The sequence below is a fragment of the Pristis pectinata genome, chromosome 40, assembly GCF_009764475.1.
Source record: "Pristis pectinata isolate sPriPec2 chromosome 40, sPriPec2.1.pri, whole genome shotgun sequence".
Taxonomy (NCBI): domain Eukaryota; kingdom Metazoa; phylum Chordata; class Chondrichthyes; order Rhinopristiformes; family Pristidae; genus Pristis; species Pristis pectinata.
Window position 1 is genome coordinate 6,077,520 of NC_067443.1, and position 22,760 is coordinate 6,100,279.

General features: G+C 58.3%; 1 protein-coding gene across 1 annotated transcript; it reads right to left on the reverse strand.

Annotated features, from left to right (window-relative positions):
- Positions 1-295: 295 nt before the first annotated feature.
- On the reverse strand, positions 296-21,316 carry LOC127587403 (ankyrin repeat and death domain-containing protein 1A-like). Its single transcript, XM_052045702.1, has 14 exons — positions 21,168-21,316; positions 19,884-19,987; positions 18,249-18,599; positions 17,741-17,845; positions 16,992-17,090; positions 16,807-16,902; positions 14,223-14,326; positions 13,454-13,604; positions 12,098-12,190; positions 7,009-7,107; positions 5,892-5,987; positions 4,725-4,917; positions 3,185-3,316; positions 296-2,603 (listed from the first exon to the last, which is right to left on the reverse strand). The coding sequence occupies exons 3-14, from the start codon at positions 18,339-18,341 to the stop codon at positions 2,542-2,544; spliced, it is 1,323 nt and encodes a 440-aa protein (XP_051901662.1). The 5' UTR covers positions 18,342-18,599; positions 19,884-19,987; positions 21,168-21,316; the 3' UTR covers positions 296-2,541.
- Between the last annotated feature and the right edge of the window lie 1,444 nt (positions 21,317-22,760).

The following is a 22,760-nucleotide window of genomic DNA, read 5'->3' on the forward strand; positions in this document are numbered from 1 at the left end:
AACCCAAAGCGATCTTCCTCTGCACTGGGTATGGATCCAGAGTTCCTGGCGTTGATCCCCACCAGTTCCCTGATGCCACACTCGGTGAGACACTGCCCTGATGTCGAGGTCAGTCACTTCCACCTCAGAATCCACCTCCTGGGTCCATGTTGGGAACTGGGCTGAGTCAAGCTCTGGCAACCTGCGGTCCTGCCCAAACACAAATTTGAGTGTTGGTAAGCAGGTGTAGTAACTGTCCTGGGACAGTTCTGGAGGGTAGGTCTTCAGTTCCCAGGGGTCCCGGTTCCCACACCCCTTAAACTCACTGGGGTCCCAGTTCCCACTCCCCTGAAAGCTGGGATGTTGTCCAGTCCAGCAGTCCAAAGTCAAAGTCGAGTTTATTGTCATTTGAACAAGTCCGTGTGTGCACAGGTGCAGTGAAAAACTTACTTGCAGCAGCATCACAGGCACAGAGCATCAGATGAGCAGCATTCACAAGGAATAAATTAAACACAAATTATACACTTTTTTTTACAAGAAAGAACACGATCCGAAAGAAAAAAAAGTCCATTTTAGTGCAAAGTGATCAAAGTGGCCGTAGTGTTGCTAAACTGTAGTGATTAGGGTTGTGTCGGTTGGTTCAAGAACCGAATGGTTGAAGGGAAGTAGCTGTTCCTGAACCTGGTGGTGTGGGGACTTCAGGCTTCTGTACCTCCAGCCCGATGGGAGCTGTGAGAAGATGGCACGGCCTGGATGGTGGGGATCTTTGAAGATAGATGTTGCCTTCTTGAGGCAGCACCTCCTGTAGATACTCCCAATGGTGGGGAGAGATGTGCCCGTGATGCATTGGGCAGAGTCCACGACTCTCTGCAGCTTCTAACATTCCTGCGCATTCGAACTGCCGTCCCAGACCGTGATGCGACCAGTCAGGACACTTTCAACAGTAACATCTGTAGAGGTTTGTAAGAGTGTTTGGTGACCAGCCGAACCTCCTTGACCTCCTAAGAAAGTAAAGCCACTGGCGCGCCTTCCTTGTGATCGCATCTGTGTGTGCTGGGCCCAGGACAGGTCGCCCCATATGTTAACATGAAATGGCCCTTCAGCCATTTCTTGATATCACATGAAGTGAATTGGCTTAAGACTGGATGATTTCTCTCCCAAATCCAAAAATCACTTCAAAAACGCCATCTGAAGCAAATCAGAGCTCACACATCCCATCTCAAACGGTAAATCTGCCCTTTAAAATAGGAGGCTGCAAAACCACCAACAGAACCGGTGTCAGGATCCATGGAATCCAGCAGAAAGATCTCCACCGCACACATCACAAGTCCAGCTCCATGGCGACACACTTTAATGTTTATCGAAAAGCACAAAGGTAGTGCTGGACACACCCCGTCCATGCCATCATCCCTCCCAGACCATGGCCTTTGAAACAGAATAAATCTCCCTCTACACTGTCCCATTACACACTCCCAGGGTGAGACACAGTGTCAAGCTCCCGCTACGCCGTCCCACCACACACTCCCGGGGTCAGACACAGGGTGAAGCTCCCTTCGCACCGTCCCATCACACACTCCCGGGGTCAGACACAGGGTGAAGCTCCCTTCGCACCGTCCCATCACACACTCCCGGGGTCAGACACAGGGTGAAGCTCCCTCCGCACCGTCCCATCACACACTCCCGGGGTCAGACACAGGGTGAAGCTCCCTTCGCACCGTCCCATCACACACTCCCGGGGTCAGACACAGTGAAGCTCCCTCTGCACTGTCCCATCACACACTCCCGGGGTCAGACACAGAGTGAAGCTCCCTTCGCACCGTCCCATCACACACTCCCGGGGTCAGACACAGTGAAGCTCCCTCTGCACTGTCCCATCACACACTCCCGGGGTCAGACACAGAGTGAAGCTCCCTTCGCACCGTCCCATCACACACTCCCGGGGTCAGACACAGTGAAGCTCCCTCTGCACTGTCCCATCACACACTCCCGGGGTCAGACACAGGGTGAAGCTCCCTCCACACCGTCCCACCACACACTCCCGGGGTCAGACACAGAGTGAAGCTCCCTCTACACTGTCCTCTCAAGCATTCCCAGGGCAGGGACAGCTCAGGTTGGAACACTCCTGCACCGTCCCATCAAGCATTCACAGCCCGGGGCAGCATGGGTTAGGTACTGAAATAATCTCCCTCCCTCCCAAGGCAATAAGGGCAGGTTAGAGGAGACTTCATCCTCACTGGAGGGACAATGAATTGTAATGGAGTTGATTCACCTTCACTTGTAGCCACGTATAGATACACTTCCATCCATCCTCTCCTAATTCCGACAATCCTTAATCCATTTATAACAGTTGGGACCTCACAAATTATCCAGGAGTTGGCAGGAACAACTGACGCCCAGCCAGGTCTGTGCTCGTTCACCAACACCGTTTGCCTACGTCACATCGTCCCATGGTCTGGGATGTAATCGTTGACCAGAGCTTCCTTCCACCAATCAACCAGTTCCTGAAGACTTTGTGGCCCATGCCCAATATCCCACAGTGCAGGCACAGTCCGAACACTGCCCTCACACCACCACGCATCTCCTGCTCGATTCCCCCTCTGCATTCGCCTGCCGCCGCACCTTCTCTGTTGCGAAAGAAAAAGCAAATCAAGATAAGCAAAGGCTCTCAAGACCTGATAGAAATTTATAAAATGAGGAGAGGCACAGATAGAAGCTCCCTCCACACTGTCCCGTCACACAATCCCGGGGTCAGACACAGGATGAAGCTCCCTCCGCACTGTCCCATCACAGAGGCTTTTCCCCAGGGCTGAAATGGTGGCCACAAGAGGACATGGGTTTAAGGTGCTGGGGAGTAGGTACAGAGGAAATATCAGGGGTAAGTTTTTTACTCAGAGAGTGGTGAGTGCGTGGAATGGGCTGCCGGCAACGGTGGTGGAGGCGGATACGATAGGGTCTTTCAAAAGACTGTTGGATGGGTACATGGCGCTGAGAAAAATAGAGGGCTGTGGGTAAGCCTAGTAATTTCTAAGGTAGGGACATGTTCGGCACAGCTTTGCAGGCCAAAGGGCCTGAATTGTGCCATAGGTTTTCTACGTTTCTATAAGTTACAGAGATAAATAAATAGCACAGAAGAGCAGCACAGACACTGGCCTCTTCCTGCGCTGTTATACATTCTGTGTCTCAGGGAAGTGTGGGCTCAGTTCACCTGCTAGGTCAGGACTTCCAATCTCCACCAAGCTCTCGTACAGTTCCTTGATGGGGTGCCTGCCCGCGCTGGCGACGCCGTGCAGCCAGATGAGTAACATTCGGTAGCCGTGCTCCTTGTAGCTGTCGCTGCCTTGGAACAGATCAGACGGGTGAGGGCTTGTCCCGGAAAACCTCGGCTCGAATTTAGCGGCAACATTTCAACACCTTGCTGCTCAGGTGACCCGAAACGTCGACCGTCCGTTCCCCTCCACAGGTGCTGCCCGGCCCCCTGAGTTTCTCCTGCAGCTCCTATTTTGATTGCTGTTAAGAACTGTTTGCCCCAATTCTGTCCCGCCTTCTCCCTGTACTCTGTAACCGCCCCCACCCCCCCCCCCCCCCACCAATCCAGAACCTATCAATCTCTGCCTTAAATACACCCAATGACTTGGCCTCCACAGCCCTCTGTGGCAACAGATCCCACAGATTCACCGTCCTCTGGCTGAAGAAATTCCTCCTCATCTCAGTTCTAAAGGGACGTCCCTTTATTCTGAGGCCGTGCCCTCAGATCCCGGACTCTCCCACTGATGGAAACTTCCTCTCCACGTCCGCTCTATCCAGGCCTTTCAGTGTCCGGGAGGTTTCAATGAGATTCCCCGTCATCCTCCTGAACTCCATGGAGCTCAGGCCCAGAGACGTCAAACGCTCCTCGTACGTTAACCCTTTCATTCCCGGGATCATTCTTATAAACTTCCTCCAGATCCTCTCCAACGCCAGCACATCCTTCCTTAGATACGGGGCCCAAAATCGCTCACAATGTTCCAAATGTGGTCCGACCAACATCTTGTAAAGCCTCAGCAGTACATCCTTGCTTTTCTGTTCTAGCCCTCTCGAAATGGATGCCAACACTGCATCTGCCTTCCTTACTACTGACTCAACCTGCAAGTTAACCTGGAGGGAATCCGGAACTGGGACTCCCAATCCCCTCAGCACCTCCGATTTCTGAGGTCTCTCCCCATACTGCGTCCTACACACCAGTGAGTGTTGACCGGACCTGCTCGAACTGACATCAACCCTCCAACCCGGGGATCGACCCAGTGAACCTCTCCCCACCGTACCTCTCCCCACTGTCTCTCACCCATACTTCCTGAGATAGGAAGGGGCCCAGTGACATGGAAATATCCCATTCTCCCTGTTAACTATTCTCCGCACATTCCAGTAACTGTACCCCCCCTCCCCCAGATTCTACCCCTCACCCACAGACTAGGGGGGCAATTAATCCACCGTCGGGACGTGGGAGGGAACCAGAGCCCCCGGGGGAAACCCACGCGGTCACAGGGAGGTGGATACTCCACACACACACAGAGCAGCAGCGGTTGGGATTGAACCCGGGTCTCTGGGGCTGTGAGGCAGCGGCTGTACCCGCTGCGCCGCTGGGCCTCCTGAGCTGCTGTAAAGGGCTTGTGCCTCGATGGTTGTGGACTGCGTGAGCACCCCTCAGCACTGACCCCCCCCCCTCCAACCCAACCCCCTCCCCTCTCCTCCTCCCCTCCACCTCTCACCTGTCCACTGGCTCTCCAGAGCCTTGATGTGCTTGGCCGAGAAGTTCCAGTGCTGGGCCAGTCTCTTCCAGTGGCCCGGCTTCTGGTGCCTGGTGGCCAGAGTCCACAGCACGGACCGCACCCTGGTCAGGTCCCGAACGCGGCTGTAGGACAGGTCCAGCCCCTCTCCGCCCTCCGCCTGTGCCTCAGCACCCTGGGGGAGGTGGGGGGGGGAAGTCAGGAGCTGGACACCCGACCCCTGACTCCCTCCCCCCTCCCAACCTGACCTCCCCCCTCCCCCGCCCAACCCCCGACTCCCTCCCCCCAACACCCGACCCCTGACCCTCCCCCTCCCCTCACCCGACCCCCGACCCTCCCCCTCCCCTCACCCGACCCCCGACACCCTCCCCCGCCCGACCCCCACCTCCCTCCCCCGACCCGCGGAGTTCCTCCCAGCTCGTTTTGCACCAATCCCAGCCTTGGGCTCACGGCGGCGAGGGACAGACCTCTGAGAAGAGGGAGGGAGAGGCTTCTCCCGTTCTGAGCCATTATCAGGGGACTGTACCCCCAGCTGTGGGCCTGAGGCAGCAGTGTCTGCTGACACCAACACTCCCCCCACAGGACAATGTCTCCTTGGCCACCCCCGGCTGATTTACCTCCAGAACCGCCCCACACTCCAAGCCCAGTGCCCAGAATCACCGTCCCCGGTCACACAGGCACAGCAGCCGGTTTCGGTGGGATTCCCAGCACGGTCGGCTCTCGGGGTCCGACACACGGGGACTGGTCACCCGGAGGCAGCTTGGGAGGGGCAGAGGAGGGAGCTCCGTGCCGCGGGAGGGACGGTGAGGAGGGAGCGCCGCGCCGCGGGAGGGGCGGTGAGGAGGGAGCGCCGCGCTGTGGGAGGGGCGGTGAGGAGGGAGCGCCGCGCCGCGGGAGGGGCGGCGAGGAGGGAGCGCCGCGCCGCGGGAGGGGCGGTGAGGAGGGAGCGCCGCGCTGTGGGAGGGGCAGCGAGGAGGGAGCGCCGCGCCGTGGGAGGGGCAGAGGAGGGAGGGGCAACGAGGAGGGAGATCCCGTTACCCTCCAGGTGAGCAGTTGTCCCTTTGACGGACCCTCCGTCTGCTCCCTCCCCCCCGACTGTTGCTCCTTGCCGCAGAACTGCCCCCTCCCTCGCCCCCGTCCCCTGCTCACCAGACGGCGGGCGTGGAACCGCTCTGCCTTGATGATCATGTCGGCCAGGGCAGCGTGCTGGCTGCGGACAGCGAGGTCCAGCGCAGTCCGCCCCTGCTGTAGGGCGAGACGCAGAGTCACTGCGCACGGAGGCAACAGGCGGTGAGGGTAACCGGGGCGCTCACCGGGTGAACGGGGGGGGGGGGGGTAGGGTCACAGGGGCCGGCGGGCAGCACCCTCCCCATCCCCAGCACAGTAACTGGAGACGAGAGTTAAGGAGAGATAGGTGAGACATTGTGTGTGTGTGTGTGTGTGGACGCATTTGAGAGTGTGTGAGTGTGCGTGCGATGTGTGTGTACACACGCACACTCCATACAAATGTTCACCCTCAATCCCAGCTCCTCCAATCCCCAGCCCCTGAGCTCTGCCCATTCCCGGGATCTGAGCTGCTGCTCCCTGCCCTCCCCGAGTGCGGCACCAGAGGGCGCCGGCGAGCCCCTCCCCGAGTGCGGCACCAGAGGGCGCCGGCGAGCCCCTCCCCGAGTGCGGCACCAGAGGGCGCCGGCGAGCCCCTCCCCGAGTGCGGCACCAGAGGGCGCCGGCGAGCCCCTCCCCGAGTGCGGCACCAGAGGGCGCCGGCGAGCCACCCCTGGAACCAGCCGGGGGGGTGCGAGGGAACTCCAGAAAGTTTGTCCCGACAACTTGGAAGGAAGCAGCTGGAATTCTCTGGGGAGTTGGGGGCTGGCGCCTGCAGGAGTACCGTGGGCCAGCAATCTCGGCTGCACGTCCCTCTGCACCCACCCAGGGCCACCAATAACCAAGGCAACAACAACCTCCATTCACATAGCCCTTGGGTCACGTTAGGGTACCAAAGGCTGGGGCCAGGGAGGCAGTGGAGAGGGGAGGGAGATCCCAGAGCCCGGGATGCCCAGGACCCCAGGCAGGGTGGCCAACGAGCCTGGGACCCCAGGCAGGGTGGCCAACGAGCCTGGGACCCCAGGCAGGGTGGCCAACGAGCCTGGGACCCCAGGCAGGGTGGCCAACGAGCCTGGGACCCCAGGCAGGGTGGCCAACGAGCCTGGGATGGCAGGCAGGGTGGCCAACGAGCCCGGGCGCCCGGAGCAGAGTTGTGCCTGACCTGGTCCTGAAGGTGGAGATTGATGTTGACCCTCAGCAGTTGCTCCACCACGGCCGGCTGGCGCCTCTCCACTGCCACGTGCAGCGCGCTCTGCCTCCTCTGCGGACCAAAGACAGAGACCTCAGCATTTGCGACGCAGGGGCTTGTGTCGGCGGGGGGGGGGGGAGTTGGGGGGAGTGCAGATCAACGGGGCGCGGATAAACGCATAATTGCTCTTTGCAACCACTGCGCCGTGGGAACGTTTATTAAACACACATGCATTGCAGGGACGTGTATTTCGGGGTTGCATATTACAAGCCCTCAACATTCAGATAACCAGCCTTTACAGTTCGTGAAAGAGCTAGCCAGTTGTATTGACATAACACCAGTTCTGTTCTCCTACAGTCAAGGACTCACACAGCACAGAAACGGGCCCTTTAGCCCATTGAGTCTGTGCTGAACATCAACCACCCATTTATAATAAGCCTTCCCACATTCCCATCAGCTCCCCCCAGATTCTACACAATTTACAGCAGCCGATTACCCGCAAGTCCTTTGGAGTGCAGTGCAGGAGGAAACTGGAGCACCTGGGGGAAGCTGACACAGTCACAGGGAGAAGGTGCAAACTCCCCCCACACACACACACAGCGCCGGAGGTCGGGATCGAACCCGGGTCTCTGGGGCTGTGAGGCAGCGGCTCTGCCCGCTGCGCCACCGATGCTGCCCACCCTGCTGCACATTCCCGTCCCTCACGGCCTCCAGTACATCGCTCCCTCTCAGCTCCACTTACATCTCCCCAAGGGTTGACAAACCTCTCCCACCCCCCACACCCTCTCAGCCAGTGCCTTGTGCGTCATCCCACCTCTGTCCTGCTCTGTGCCCAGTCACAGAATCCCCGTCCTTCCCCCACCGCTCCCCTTCCAAACTTTCCAGTTTTAAGAAAGACACCAACCTGAAATGTTACCTGTTTCTCTCTGCCTCAGCGCTGCCTGACCTGCTGAGTGTTTCCAGTGCTTTCTGCTTTGAATTGTGTATTGCAGGCACGTGTATTGCAGGCACGTGTATTACAGGCACATGCATTGCAGGCATGCGTATTGAAGCCATGCACATCGCAAGCACATGCACTGCAGGCACGCGTGTTGCAGGCATGCGTATTGAAAGGCACATTCATTGCAGGCATGCGTATTGAAGCCACGCACATCGCAAGCACATGCACTGCAGGCATGCGTATTGCAGGCACATTCATTGCAGGCATGCGTATTGAAGCCACATGCACTGCAGGCACACATATTGCAGGCACGCGTATTGAAGCCATGTGCATTGCAAGGACATACACTGCAGGCATGCATATTGCAGGCACATGCATCCCAGACATGCGTATTGCAGGCTCAAGCATGGCAGGCATGTGCTTTGCAGGTGTGCATTTTCAGGCATGCATCTTGTAGACCTGTGTACTCCCGGCGAGTTAGAAGGTGTCAGTGAGGCTGAGAACAGCAGAGCAGGGAGGTCGCACTGATACTGTGTTAGAGTTTACCACCAGTCCTGCTCTTCCCCCCACACCTCCCTCACCGAGCTGCTCCGAGTGTGTGTGTGTGTGTGTATCTCTCTCTCTCTCTCTCTCTCTCTCTCTCTGTACCAGGAGATTTGTCTCTGGGCCTGTACTCGATGGGGTTCAGAAGGATGAGGGGGGATTCTCATTGAAACCCACCGGATACCGAAAGGCCTGGATAGAGTGGACGTCGAGAGGATGTTTCCATCAGTGGGAGAGTCCAGGATCCGAGGGCACGGTCTCAGAATAAAGGGACATTCCTTTAGAACTGAGATGAGGAGGAATTTCCTCAGCCAGAGGGCGGTGAATTTGTGGGATCTGTTGCCACAGAGGGCGGTGGAGGCCAAGTCACTGGGTGTATTTAAGGCAGAGATTGATAGGTTCTGGATTGGTGAGGGGAGGTGGTTTAAGAGTTACAGGGAGAAGACGAGAGACAAAAGGATTGAGAGGGAGAGCAGATGATGGGCTGAATGGCCTGTCTTCCCCTATGGCTTGCAGTCTTCCATGTTTAGTGCGTGTTCCTCCTTATGGGCCTCAAATGCTTTTGCTCCTGTCCCAATCACAACACCCTGGAGGTACAGTTTACCCAATCGAGTGAGAAAGGTTCAGGGAATCATAGAACATAGTACAGCACAGTCCAGGCCCTTCGGCCCACAATGTTGTGCTGACATTTTATCCTGCTCTAAGATCTATCTAACCCTTCCCTCCCACATAGCCCCCCATTTCTCTATAATCCATGTGTCTATCTAAGAGTCTCTTAAATGTCCCCAATGTATCTGCCCCCACAACCTCTGCAGGCAGTGCGTTCCACGCACCCACCACTCTCTGTGTAAAAAAACTTACCTCTGACATCCTCCTTGTACCTTCCTCCAATCACCTTAAAATTATGCCCCCTCGCGTTAGCCTTTTTCGCCCTGGGAAAAAGTCTCTGACTGTCCACTCGATCTATGCCTCTTATCATCCTGTACACCTCTATCAAGTCACCTCTCATCCTCCAGTGCTCCAAAGAGAAAAGCCCCAGCTTGCTCAGCTTATCCTCAGCAGCCTGGTAAATCTCCTCTGCACCCTCGCTAAAGCTTCCACATCCTTCCTATAATGAGGCGACCAGAACTGAACACCATACTCCAAGTGTGGTCTAACCAGAGTTCTATAGAGCTGCAACATCACCTCGCGGCTCTTGAACTCAATAACCCAGGTCATTCTCTCTTCTCCCCCCTCCCATCAGACAGAAGGTACAGGAGCCTGAGGGCACATACCACCAGGCTCAAGGACAGCTTCTATCCCACGGTGATAAGACTATTGAACCATTCCCTCATACAATGAGATGGACTCATTGCCTCACAATCTACCTTGTTATGACCTTGCATCTTATTGTCTACCTGCAATGCATTTCTCTGTAGCTGTGACACTTTACTCTGCACTCTGTTATTGTCTTTACCTGTACTACCTCAACGTAACTGCACTGTGTAATGAATTGACCTGTATGATCGGTTTGCAAGACAAGTTTTTCACTGTACCTCGGCACAAGTGACAATAATACCATAGAACCATAGAACAGTACAGCACAATACAAGCCCTTTGGCCCACCATGTTGTGCTGACCTTTAAACCTCACCTAAGAATATCTAACCCCTTCCTCCCACATATCCCTCTATTTTAAATTCCTCTATGTGCTTATCTAGCAATCTCTTGAACTTGACCAATGTACCTGCCACCACCACCGCCCCAGGCAGCACATTCCATGCCCCAACCACCAGTACTAATAAATGCCAATACTGATAATGAAGGCCAACACTCCATACGCCTTCTTAACAACCCTATCGACCTGCACGGCAACCTTGAGGGATCTATGGACACGGACCCCAAGGTCCCTCTGTTCCTCCACACTGCTAAGAGTCCTGCCATTAACCTTGTGTTCTGCCTTCAAATTCGATCTCCCAAGGTGTGTTACTTCACACTTTTCCAGGTTAAACATCCTCGTAAATCCCCTCTTCACTCTTTCCAGCTTAATGGCATCTTTCCTATAGCAGGGCGACCAGAACTGAACACTGCTGGGGCTTCAGGAGTTATGGAATTAAGTGGATACAGCAGATATTAATTCAAACAAGGACCAATCTTCAGTTCTTAATGTGAACTGCAAGCAGTAATTAGTTTGAAGTTAAAAGGACCAGCTTTGTAAACAACCAGCACCGTCCACAGAGCAGAAGCTGCTGGCCCATGGCAGGGAGTTGGCTGCTCATGAGATCCGGTTTGTGAAGCGACTGTGAGATGTTTTCACATGTATCAGCCAAGTGCAAGACAATCGATTCTGTTAATTGGCCTACATCAAACCAGGCAGCTCAGGTGAAGTTATTTTACACCATTGTGTCCGAGCTGAAGGAAGATAGCGGACCAGACCGACGTCGTCACTCAGCACATCAAACATGGTCACAGGAAGATTTGAACGATTGATAAGTCAGGATGTTTGTGCACTTGGGGAATCAGCCCCTGCAGCTTTAATGTTGGGTGTCCGTCATCAAATCCGGGCCGTGCCATCTTCTCACAGCTCCCATCGGGCAGGAGGTACAGAAACCTGAAGTCCCCACACCACCAGGTTCAGGAACAGCTACTTCCCTTCAACCATTCCGTTCTTGAACCGACCGGAACAACCCTAATCACCACCTCAGTACAGCAACGCTGGGAACACTTTGCACTACAATGGACATTTTTTTTGTTTTAATTCTGTTCTTTCTCGTAGAAGTTGTGTATAATTTGTGTTTTTCTTGTGAATGCTGCTTTTCTGATGCTCTGTGCCTGTGATGCTGCTGCAAGTAAGTTTTTCACTGCCCCCGTGCACACACGGACTTGTGCAGATGACAATAAACTGGACGTCTCCTCTCTCATGCCATCTCCCTCCACACAGAACAGATCAAGCTCCCTGTAGTCCTCACCGTCCACCCTCTGAGCCTCCACCTCCAACACTTCATCCTTCACGGCCTCTTGTCTCCCAAATCCACCCCTCCCACCCCCACCCGCTTCCACCCACCTCCCCGTGGTCCACCAATCACCTACCGGCCCCCGTCTCCCCCTCCTGGTCCTGAGACTGAAACGTCGACAGTTCCTCTCTCCCTCCATGGAGGCTGCTCGACCTGCCGTTCCTACCCCAGGTTCCGGACTCCGGTGTCTCCGAGACCCCTACACCGACCCCTGGCTGCCCCCCCTAACACTCCCATCCACTGCCCTGGGACTTCACCCACTGGGAGGGGGCGAGTTACAGCGGGCAATTAAACCACCCCGACCCCGCACGTCATTGGGGACGTGGTCACGGGGAGAACATGCAAACTCCATACACATGCACACACCATGCACACACACACGCGCACACGCACACACACAGCGCCCGAGGTCAGGATCGAACCCGGGTCTCTGGAACCGTGAGGCGGCGTCTCTACCCACTGGGCCACAGGGCCGCCCCACAGTTCCAGTGAACACGAAGCCAGTCGACCCCACCTCCCCCGGTGAGGCAGCCCTCGGGTGGTATATCCCAGCGCGCCGTCAGCTCGTACTCCCACGGAAAACCTACATGGTCACAGATGTTGACATCACAGCCGGCAGCAATCAGGCACTGGAACAGCGGGGGGAAGTTGTGTTTCACAGCAAGATGGAGGCAGGGATCCTGCGGATGAGATTGCACAGTTACTCTCCCAACAAAGCCGGCGGCTGTTCTGAGGTAAGTTCCAGATGCCATAGCTCTGGGACTGGGTAACCCCCCTCCTTCTAAACCCCTCCCTGCTGATTAACTCCTTCTATTCAGTTTCACAGCCTCCCTGTTTATCTGGCTGTGGGGTTTGAACCTGGATCTCACTGCAGGCATTCGGCTGCTCCTGCTCCCAGGTCTGGGAGGGAAATCGGACGGGTTGCAGGGTGAACGCAGCCCTGCGTCATGGAACAGTTGGGGGGCACTGACGGAGGGAACTGGGGTTCCAGCTCTTGGTCCAGGGTCCGAATGGTGGGAGAGTCTGTGCAGGGGAGCCTCTGACAAAACGGGAGTCCTCCGGTACACAGAACGTAGACCAGTACGGCACAGGAACAGGCCGTTCGGCCCCACCATGTCTGTGCTGAACACGGTGCTGAATTAAACTAAATCTCTTCTGCCTGCACGTGGTCCACATCCCTCCACTCGCTGCAACATTCATGTGTCTAAGAGCCTCTAAAACCCCCTATCGTATCTGCCTCCACCCCCACCCCGGGCAGCCCGTTCCAGGCACCCACCGCTCTCTGTGTAAAAAAACTTGACCCACACATCTCCTTTCAAGCTCCCCCCCTCACCTTAAACCCATGCCCTCTAGTGTTCGACATTTCTACCCTGGGGAACAGATTCTGACTGTCGACTCTATCTCTGCCTCTCATAATTTTATAAACCTCTATCAGGTCTCCCCTCAGCCTTCGACACTCCAGAGAAAACAACCCAAGTTTGTCCGACCTCTCCTCATAGCTCATGTTCTCTAATCCAGGCAGCATCCTGGTGAACCTCCTCTGCACCCTCTCCAAAGCCCCCGCATCCTTCCTGCAATGGGGCGACCCGAACTGCACGCAACACTCCGGGTGCGGCTGAACCAAGGTTTTATACAGCTGCAACGTGGACTTCCCGACTCGAAGCCCGAACCGATGAAGGCAAGCATGCTGTATGCCTTGTTTACCGCCCTGTCTACACATGTGGCCACACTCTAGGGAGCTGTGGACTTGGATCCCTCAGTACACCAGCGCTGTGAAAGGTCCTGCCACTGACTGTGAGCTTTCCCCTTACATTTGACCTCCCAAAGTGCAAGGCACCAGACGCCCTCCTGGGGGGTGACGTGGCCTCTGGGCTGCTCTTTACCACTGTCAGGGAGGGCATTGCAGGGGTCCGCATGGGACACCAACAGGGCTCCGGACTCACCTTGTTACCTGTGGCGTTCACGTCGATCCCCTCTTGTAACAGGACGGTGGCAGACGTCCTGATGCCCCTGACTGATGGAGAAGTGCAGGGGTTGAGGTTCAGCTGTGGGGGGACCAAGCAGGAGTTCGGTGTTTGTCGGGAAGAAATGAACCTGGGGGGTCAGCCGGCGCTTCACCCCCCCCCCCCCCCCCCCCCCCCCCCTCCTCAACCCACCAATCCCCAACACTGTCATTAGGGTAGGGCGCTTCCTCACACAGACACACAGTCAGGATCCCACCAGAGAGGGGAGATATTTAACAGTGGAACAGATACAGTCTGGATCTCACTTGCAAGGATCCAGTGAGAGGAGGGATCTCGTCCCCTGGGATGCAGTGAGAGGAGGGATCTCGTCCCCTGGGATCCAGTGAGAGGAGGGATCTTGTCCCCTGGGATCCAGTCGGAGGCATTTCCTGTTCCCAGGGGTCCTGTTAAATTTGGATCTGTTCTGGGGAGCGGTTAAGGTGGAGCTGGGGATCAATCACTGCACACTTGTTCCTGTTCACGGATGCACACCGGTGCACACGCCCTGCCTTCGATGCACATGCATGTGTGCACACACACGCACACGCGCACGCACACACCAATGTTACACGCAAGGGGGCAGCCGTGCACACCCGTACCCACCATTACACCAGCCCTGCCGCTCCCAACCCTGCTCTCTCCCTCCCCCGCCGTGCACTCACACCCCCAGCCCACGGTCCCCGCCCCCCCAATCCCCTTCCCCACTCACAGAGCTGAGCCACATTGACCTGGCAGCCGTTGCCCAGCAGCGCCCTCACGCAGTCGAAGTTGCCCGGCACCGGGCGGCGAGGAGTGCAGCGCCGTGAGTCCGTCCTGGGCCGGGGGAGATGCAACACACATCCGTCAACGTCCGCCACCTGAACGGCTTCCCCCCCCACCTCGACCCCCTGACCCCCACCGTCCCCCCCCGCCCCTGACCCCCCACCAGCCTCCCCGACCCTCCAACCCCCACTGACAGCCCCCCCCGGCCCCAACAACCTCCATATAGAGGGATAGAAGGGGGGAATAGAGGGGGGGAGGGGGGAGAGACGGGGGGAGAGAGGGAGAGGGGATACAGAGAGGGGATGGAGAGTGGGGAGGATAGAGAGAGAGAGAGGGATAAAGAGAGATATATATAGAGAGAAAGAGAGAGGCACAGAGACAGAGAGACAAGTTAATTTTTTAAGAGAGGGAGGGAGGGAGGGAGGGAGGGAGGGAGGGAGGGAGGGACAGATGGAACCCATGAATTCCCCCTCCCACTGCCATCCTGACCCACTGGTCTGTCACTCCTGCACCAGTCCAGTGAAGCCCCTCACCTTCTGCCCAGACACACTGCAGCCTTCCGCACTCTATATCTTGGTCTCCCCCCACCGGAGATATTCCCGCTGTCCTCCCCACCTTCTCTGCAACTCAAAGCTCATTCGTTTCCTCCCTTTACCAGTTCGGACGCAGGGTCGCGGTCACAGACCGGAACGTTTCCTGTTCCTGCCTCCACAGACGCTGCCTGACCTGCTGAGTGTTTCCAGCATTTCCCTGATTTTATTTCAGATTTTCATTTCAGATTTTCCAACATCTGCAGTTATTTGATTTCCCCTTCAGTGAACAAGTCCTGACTCAATACTGTGCACAGTGTTATACCGTCAGAGTAAAATACCGCAGGGCCCAACTCGTCCCTCCCTGAGCTAGTCCCATTTGCCCGCGTTTGGCCCATACCCCTAGGGCAGGCACAGTAGTTGTAGCGGTAGCGTAACGCTATTACAGCGCCAGTGACCCGGGTTCAATTCCGGCCGCTGTCTGTCAGGAGCTTGTACGTTCTCCCCCCCGTGTCTGCGTGGGTTTCCTCCGGGTGCTCCGGTTTCCTCCCACATTCCAAAGACGTACAGGTTAGGAAGTTGCGGGCACGCTATGTTGGCGCCGGAAGTGTGGCGACACTTGGGGGCTGCCCCAGAACCACTCTACACAGAAGATGCATTTCACTGTGTGTTTCCACATACATGTGACTGATAAGGAGATCTTATCTTACCCTTTCCTATCCCTGCACCTGTCTAATATCTTTTAAACATGTAACCGTACCCATCTCTACCACTTCCTCTGGCAGCTTGTTCCACACACCCAGTGAAAAACTTGCCCCTCAGATCCCCTTTAAATCTTTCAGAACCTTTACTTAAGCAAGATATGCCTTGGAGGTAGTCTGGGCTAATCCAGCTGTCACCAGCTGCTGAAGGAATTGGATCTGTATTCTCAGGAGGATGAGGGGAAGATCTTACTGAGACATCTCAGATCTGGAAGGGACAGTGCAGGGTAGATGTGATGTTTGCACGAGTGGGAGAGTGTTCAGCAAGTGTTGAGATTGGGGCTCAGTGTGGGAACTTCTCACAGAGGGCGGTAAATCAAAATTGGTAAATTGGTTTATCATTGTCACATGTACTGAGGCACAGTGAGAAACTTTGCTTTGCATGCCGTCCATACAGATCATTTCATCACATCAGTGCATCGAGGTAGTACAAGGGAAAACAATAATGCAGAATAAAGTGTTCCAGTTACAGAGAAAGTGCAGTGCAGGCAGACAATAAGGTGCAAGGGCCACGACGAGGTAGATTGTGAGGTCAAGAGTCCATCTAGTCATGCTAGGGAACCGTTCAATAGTCTCATAACAGCGGGATAAAAGCTGTACTTGAGCCTGGTGGTTCGTGCTTTCAGGCTTTTCGATGGGAGGGGGGAGAAGAGAGAATGTCCCTGGTGGGAGGGGTCTTTGATATGTCGACTGCTTTACTGAGGCAGCGGGAAGTATAGACAGAGTCCAAGGAGGGGAGGTTGGTGTTCGTGATGCGCTGGGCTGTGTCCACAACTCTCTGCAGTTTCTTGTGGTCCTGGGCAGAGCAGTTGCCGTATCAAGCCATGATGCATCCAGATAGGATGCTTTCTATGGTGCATTGATAAAAATTGGTGGGGATCAAAGGGGACATGCCGAATTTCTTTAAGCCTCCTGAGGAAGCAGAGGCGCTGGTGAGCTTTCTTGGCCGTGGAGTCTACGTGGTTGGACCAGGACAGGCTACTGGTGATGTTCACTCCTAGGAACTTGAAGCTCTCAACCCTCTCGACCTCTGCAGTTCTCTACCCCAGAGGGTGATAGACCACAGGATACAGGAGCAGAGTTAGTCCATTCAGCCCATCGTCTGCTCCAGCATTCGATCAGGGCTGATTTTTTTTTTGTTCTTAACCACTTTCTCCTGCCGTCTCCCCATGAACCTTGATCCACAGCGTCACAGGGAGAACGTGCAAACTCCACACAGACAGCGGGAGCAGGGACTGACCTGGTTGTGTGCGTCGGAGTGAATCCCGTGCATCAGGTACCCCAACAGCTCAGCGTGACCCCGTCCCGATGCCAGGTGCAGGGCGTTGTTGGACTCCTGGTGGAAGGAACGCAGGCGAGACGTGGTTAGCAGGGGCTCCCTCCTCAGTGAGCGGACAGCGCGAGCCGGTCCCGAGCTCCACGTACCTTGTCGATGGTCTGGAGATCGCAGCCCAGGCTGTGGAGGTAGGTCAGCACGTCCGAGCACCCGTTCACAGCAGCCAACATGAGAGGCGTCTTCCCGCTCTGCAAAGTAAGATCCCATGAGCGGAGGGTGGGGGTAACGGGAGGGGTTAGAGGGAGCTCTAGGTATGGGAAGCAGGGATGAGGGTGCTCCCTGGAACAGGCAGGAGGGATGAGGGAGCTCCCAGGGACAGGAGGGAGGGATGAGGGAGCTCCCTGGGGACAGGAGGGTGTTCAAGGGATCTCCTGGGGACAGGAGGGGTTGAAGGAGCTCCCTGGGGACCAGGAGGGAGGGATGAGGGAGCTCCCTGGGGACAGGAGGGAGGGATGAGGGAGCTCCCTGGGGACAGGAGGGGTTGAAGGAGCTCCCTGGGGACAGGAGGGAGGGATGAGGGAGCTCCCTGGGGACAGGAGGGGTCAAGGGATCTCCCTGGGGACAGGAGGGGTTGAAGGAGCTCCCTGGGGACAGGAGGGAGGGATGAGGGAGCTCCCTGGGGACAGGAGGGGTCAAGGGATCTCCCTGGGGACAGGAGGGGTTGAAGGAGCTCCCCGGGGACAGGAGGGAAGAATGAGGGAGCTCCCCAGAGACAGGAGGGAAGGATGGGGGAGCTCCCCAGGGACAGGAGGGAGCGATCTCCCCGGCAGAGGTGGGGGGAGGGATCTCGGGATACGGATCAGTCCAGCATGCGTGCGAGTGACGCTGTGACCCACACCTGGTCCGGATCATCAACTGGGATCCCCTCCAGATCCTCCACAGCATAGCGGATAATTCCGAGGTGTCCTCGCTGGGCAGCACAGTGGAACAAGGTCTGCCCCAGCTGCAGGGATACAGAGAAAGATCCCATCAGATCAACACTCCCTTCTCCACAGCCCCAGCGCCGTGTCACTGACTGTATCCCCACTGACATTAATCCCCCTCCCTCACACCGTCCCAGTGACCCCCTCCCCCAGCGCCCCGTGTCACTGACTGTATCCCCACTGACATTAATCCCCCTCCCTCACACCGTCCCAGTGACCCCCCTCCCCCCAGCGCCCCGTGTCACTGACTGTATCCCCACTGACATTAATCCCCCTCCCTCACACTGTCCCAGTGACCCCTCTCCCCAGCGCCCCGTGTCACTGACTGTATCCCCACTGACGTTAATCCCCCTCCCTCACACCCTCCCTCAGTGAGCCCCCTCCCCCAGCTGGTTGCAACCAGCCCCCCGAGGGGGATGTTACCCTGTTCCTGGCCATCACGGTTGCCCCAGCCTTGACCAGCATCTGGAGGAGCTTCAGGTGTCCATGGCTGGCTGCGTGTAGAACCGGCGTCATTCCAGACTGAAGGGAAGAGGTGGAGAACGGCGTGAGGCAGGCGGGAGGGACCGGTACCCGGAGGAGACGGCCGGGGGGTTGGGGGAACTTCTGGCAGAGCCGCTGCCCTGAGGCCCCGGTGCCAGCCGGGCAAAGCGCGTGTGGGTGGTGACCCTCACCTTATCCTCAGCGGTCCACCAGCGCGTTGTGCTCCAGCAGGAGGTTTGCCGTCTCCTCGTGTCCGCCGATGGCCGCCCAGTGCAGGGCCGTGCGATTCGCCTAGGGAGGGGGCGAGAGAAGGGGGTGGGTGGTGGTAACAAGAGACTTCACCACGATCGCCAAAGGTGACCAACCCCCCCACCAGTGTCCAAACCACCGACTCACCCACCCACTCCCCCGTAACACCCACCCTCTCAGCCACACCCACCCCACACTTCAGGTGGTACCCAACGTACAGCACGGAAAACAGGCCCTTCAGCCCAACTGGTCCATGCGACCAAGATGTCCATCTGAGCCAATCCCACTTGCCCGCGTTTGGCCCGTATCCCTCTAAACCTTTCCCCATCCATGTCTGTCCAAGTAACTTCTAATGTACCCGTCTCAACCACTTCCTCTGGCAGCTTGTTCCATATATGGACCACCCTCTGCGTGAAAAGGTTGCCCCTCAGGTTCCCATTAAATCTCTCCCCTCTCACCTTAAACCTGTGCCCTCTAGTTCTTGGTTCCCCAATGCCGAGAAACAGACTGTGGGCATGCACCCTATCCGTGGCCCTCATGATTTTCCACGCCTCTATTAGATCACCCCTCATTCTCCTGCACTCCAGTGAATAAAGTCCCAACTTCTCTCCATAACTCAGTCCCTCAAGTCCCAGCAACGTCCTCGTGAATCTCCCTCTTCACTCTTTCCAGCTTAATGGTATCTTTCCTACAGCAGGGTGACCAAAACTGAATACAGTACTCCAAGTGCGGCCTCACCAACATCTTGTCCAACTGCACCATAACGTCCCAACTTCTGCACTCAGTGCCCTGACTGATGAAGGCCAGAGTGCCAAAAGCCTTCTTCACTGCCCTGTCTAAATGCAACACCACTTTCAGGAACAATGTACCTGTAGTCCTGGGTCCCACTGTTCTACAACACTCCCCAGGGCTCGACCATTCACTGTGAAAGTCTGACCCTGGTTTGTCTTCCCAAATGTAACACCTCGCACTTATCTGAATAACTGCGGTTTGCCATTCCTCAGCCCCACTTTACCCATCCCACTGACCTCCCTAATCTCCCGGTTCACTCAACCACTGACCAAGTCTCGTTCCCCCCACACAAGCAGCCCCCACTTCATATCCCACCCGCTGACCTCTCATCTCCCCCATTTACCGATCCCCCCCTCGTTACTAACCCTCCCCATATCCTCCCTCTCACTGAGGTCACCCAAACACCTCTCTTCCCCTCATATCCCTCCTCAAACCCACGCCCATGGTCTTCAGCTGGCCCAGTGATGCAGCAGGCAAAGCTGCTGCCTTGTGGCTCCAGAGACCGGGTACCTGCCACAGCAGCCGTTCACTCACCGAGTTCCTGGCATTGATGTCCACCTTGCCCAGGATCAGCTGCCTGATGGTCACTACGTCATTGACCCTGGCGGCTTGGTGTAGCTTCTGCTCTGAGTGTAACACTGCAGTCCAGGCAAAGTACACCCCTTCAGTACAGGTGGACAATCCCCCTACATCGTCCCGTCACACACTCCCGGGGTCAGACACAGGGTGAGGCTCCCTCTGCACCGTCCCGTCACACACTCCCGGGGTCAGACACAGGGTGAAGCTCCCTCCACACCGTCCCGTCACACACTCCCGGGGTCAGACACAGGGTGAGGCTCCCTCCACACCGTCCCGTCACACACTCCCGGGGTCAGACACAGGGTGAAGCTCCCTCCGCACCGTCCCGTCACACACTCCCGGGGTCAGACACAGGGTGAAGCTCCCTCCTGCACCGTCCCGTCACACACTCCCGGGGTCAGACACAGGGTGAAGCTCCCTCCACACCGTCCCGTCACACACTCCCGGGGTCAGACACAGGGTGAGGCTCCCTCCGCACCGTCCCGTCACACACTCCCGGGGTCAGACACAGGGTGAAGCTCCCTCCGCGCCGTCCCGTCACACACTCCCGGGGTCAGACACAGGGTGAAGCTCCCTCTGCACCGTCCCGTCACACACTCCCGGGTCAGACACAGGGTGAAGCTCCCTCCGAACCGTCCCGTCACACACTCCCGGGTCAGACACAGGGTGAAGCTCCCTCCGCACCGTCCCATCACACACTCCCGGGGTCAGACACAGGGTGAAGCTCCCTCCATCACCGTCCCGTCACACACTCCCGGGGTCAGACACAGGGTGAAGCTCCCTCCACACCGTCCCGTCACACACTCCCGGGGTCAGACACAGGGTGAGGCTCCCTCCCGCACCGTCCCGTCACACACTCCCGGGGTCAGACACAGGGTGAGGCTCCCTCCGCACCGTCCCCGTCACACACTCCCGGGGTCAGACACAGGGTGAAGCTCCCTCCCGCACCGTCCCCGTCACACACTCCCGGGGTCAGACACAGGGTGAAGCTCCCTCCGCACCGTCCCATCACACACTCCCGGGGTCAGACACAGGGTGAGGCTCCCTCCACACTGTATCCATATCGAAGACGTGCTATGAGCCACATTCCTGCTGCAGACGTCAGGCCGAACAAACCCAGCCGGAGTGAATAAAACAGGTTGATTACCCCACGGTTCCCACCCCGCCCGGGAACCCGCGCTCCCCCGGGCGCTCGCTCCTCCCTCCCCCCAGCCTGACGGGGTCACCGCAGAGGCTCACAAGCCGCATCCCCGATCACCGCCGCCTCCATGCTCCGGCCGCCCGCTCTCCCCCTCCGTCCCTGTCGGCGCTGCTCGTCCGACCGTCCCGGGAGCCGGGCGGATGGGGCGAGGTCGCCCGGAACCTGCTGTCAGCCTTCGACTGACTGTCACCGGGAGGGAGGGAGGGAGGGAGGGAGAGGGAGGGAGAGGGAGGGAGGGGGAGGGAGGGGGAGGGAGGGGGGGGGAGGGAGGGAGGGGGAGGGAGAGGGAGGGGGAGGGAGAGGGAGGGAGAGGGAGGGAGAGAGGGAGAGGGAGGGAGAGGGAGGGGGAGGGAGGGAGAGGGAGGGAGGGAGAGGGAGGGAGGGGGAGGGAGGGAGGGGGGAGGGGGAGAGGGAGGAGGGGGGGGAGGGAGGGAGGGGGGAGGGAGGGGGGGAGGGAAGGGGGGAGGGGAGGGGGGGGAGGGGGGGAGGGAGGGAGGGGGGGGAGGGAGGGGGGGAGGGGAGGGAGGGGGGGGAGGGGGGGAGGGAAGGGGGGAGGGGAGGGGGAGGGGAGGGAGGGGAGGGGGGGAGGGGAGGGGGGGGGAGGGGGGAGGGGGGGAGGGGGAGGGGGAGGGAGGGGGAGGGAGGGGGAGGGGGGGGGAGGGGTTGGGAGGGGGAGGGGTTGGGAGGGAGAGGGAGGGAGGGAGAGAGGGAGAGAGGGGAGAGGGAGGGAGGGAGAGAGAGAGAGGGAGGGAGGGAGAGGGAGGGAGAGAGGGAGCGGGAGGAGGGAGAGAGGGAGAGGGAGGGGAGAGAGAGGGGGAGGAGAGGGAGGGAGGGAGGGGGAGGGGAGGGGGAGGGAGGGAGGGGGAGGGAGGGGGAGGGAGAAGGAGGGGGAGGGAGGGGGAGGGAGGGAGGGGGAGGAGAGGGAGGGAGGAGAGGGAGGGAGAGGGAGGGAGGGGGAGGGAGGGAGAGGGAGGGAGGGGGAGGGAGGGGGGAGGGGGGGGAGGGGGAGGGGGGGGGGGGGAGGGGGAGAGGGAGGGAGGGGAGGGAGGGAGGGGGGGAGGGGGGGAGGGAAGGGGGGAGGGGAGGGGGGGGAGGGGAGGGGGAGGGGAGGGAGGGGAGTGGGGGAGGGAGGGGGGGAGGAGGGGGAGGGGGAGGGGGGGAGGAGGGGGAGGGGGGATGGGGGGGAGGGGGAGGGGGGGATGGGGGGGAGGGGGAGGGGGGGAGGGGAGGGAGGGGGAGGGGGGGAGGGGGAGGAGGGGGAGGGGGGGAGGGGGAGGGAGGGGGAGGGGGAAGGGGGGGGGAGGGGGAGGGAGGGGGAGGGGGGGAGGGAGGGGGGGGGAGGGGGGGGGAGGGGGAGGGAGGGGGAGGGAGGGAGGGGGGAGGGGTGGGAGGGAGAGGGAGAGAGGGAGAGAGGGAGAGGGAGGAGAGAGAGGGAGAGGGAGGGAGAGAGGGAGAGGGAGGGAGAGAGGGAGAGGGAGGGAGGGAGAGAGGGAGAGGGAGGGAGGGAGGGAGAGAGGGAGAGGGAGGGAGGGAGAGAGGGGAGAGGGAGGGAGAGAGGGAGAGGGAGGGAGGGAGAGAGGGAGAGGGAGGGAGGGAGAGAGGGAGAGAGAGGGAGGGAGAGGGAGGGCGAG

Excerpts from the sequence above, each read along its gene's own strand:
- LOC127587403 (XM_052045702.1), bottom strand. The coding sequence starts at position 18,341 with ATGACGCCGGTTCTACACGCAGCCAGCCATGGACACCTGAAGCTCCTC. Across the intron at positions 14,327-16,806 it reads ACTCCGACGCACACAACCAG|GACGGACTCACGGCGCTGCA; the intron begins GTCAGTCCCTGC and ends CCCCCGGCCCAG. Across the intron at positions 7,108-12,097 it reads ATGTCAACATCTGTGACCAT|AGGAGGCAGAGCGCGCTGCA; the intron begins GTAGGTTTTCCG and ends TTTGGTCCGCAG.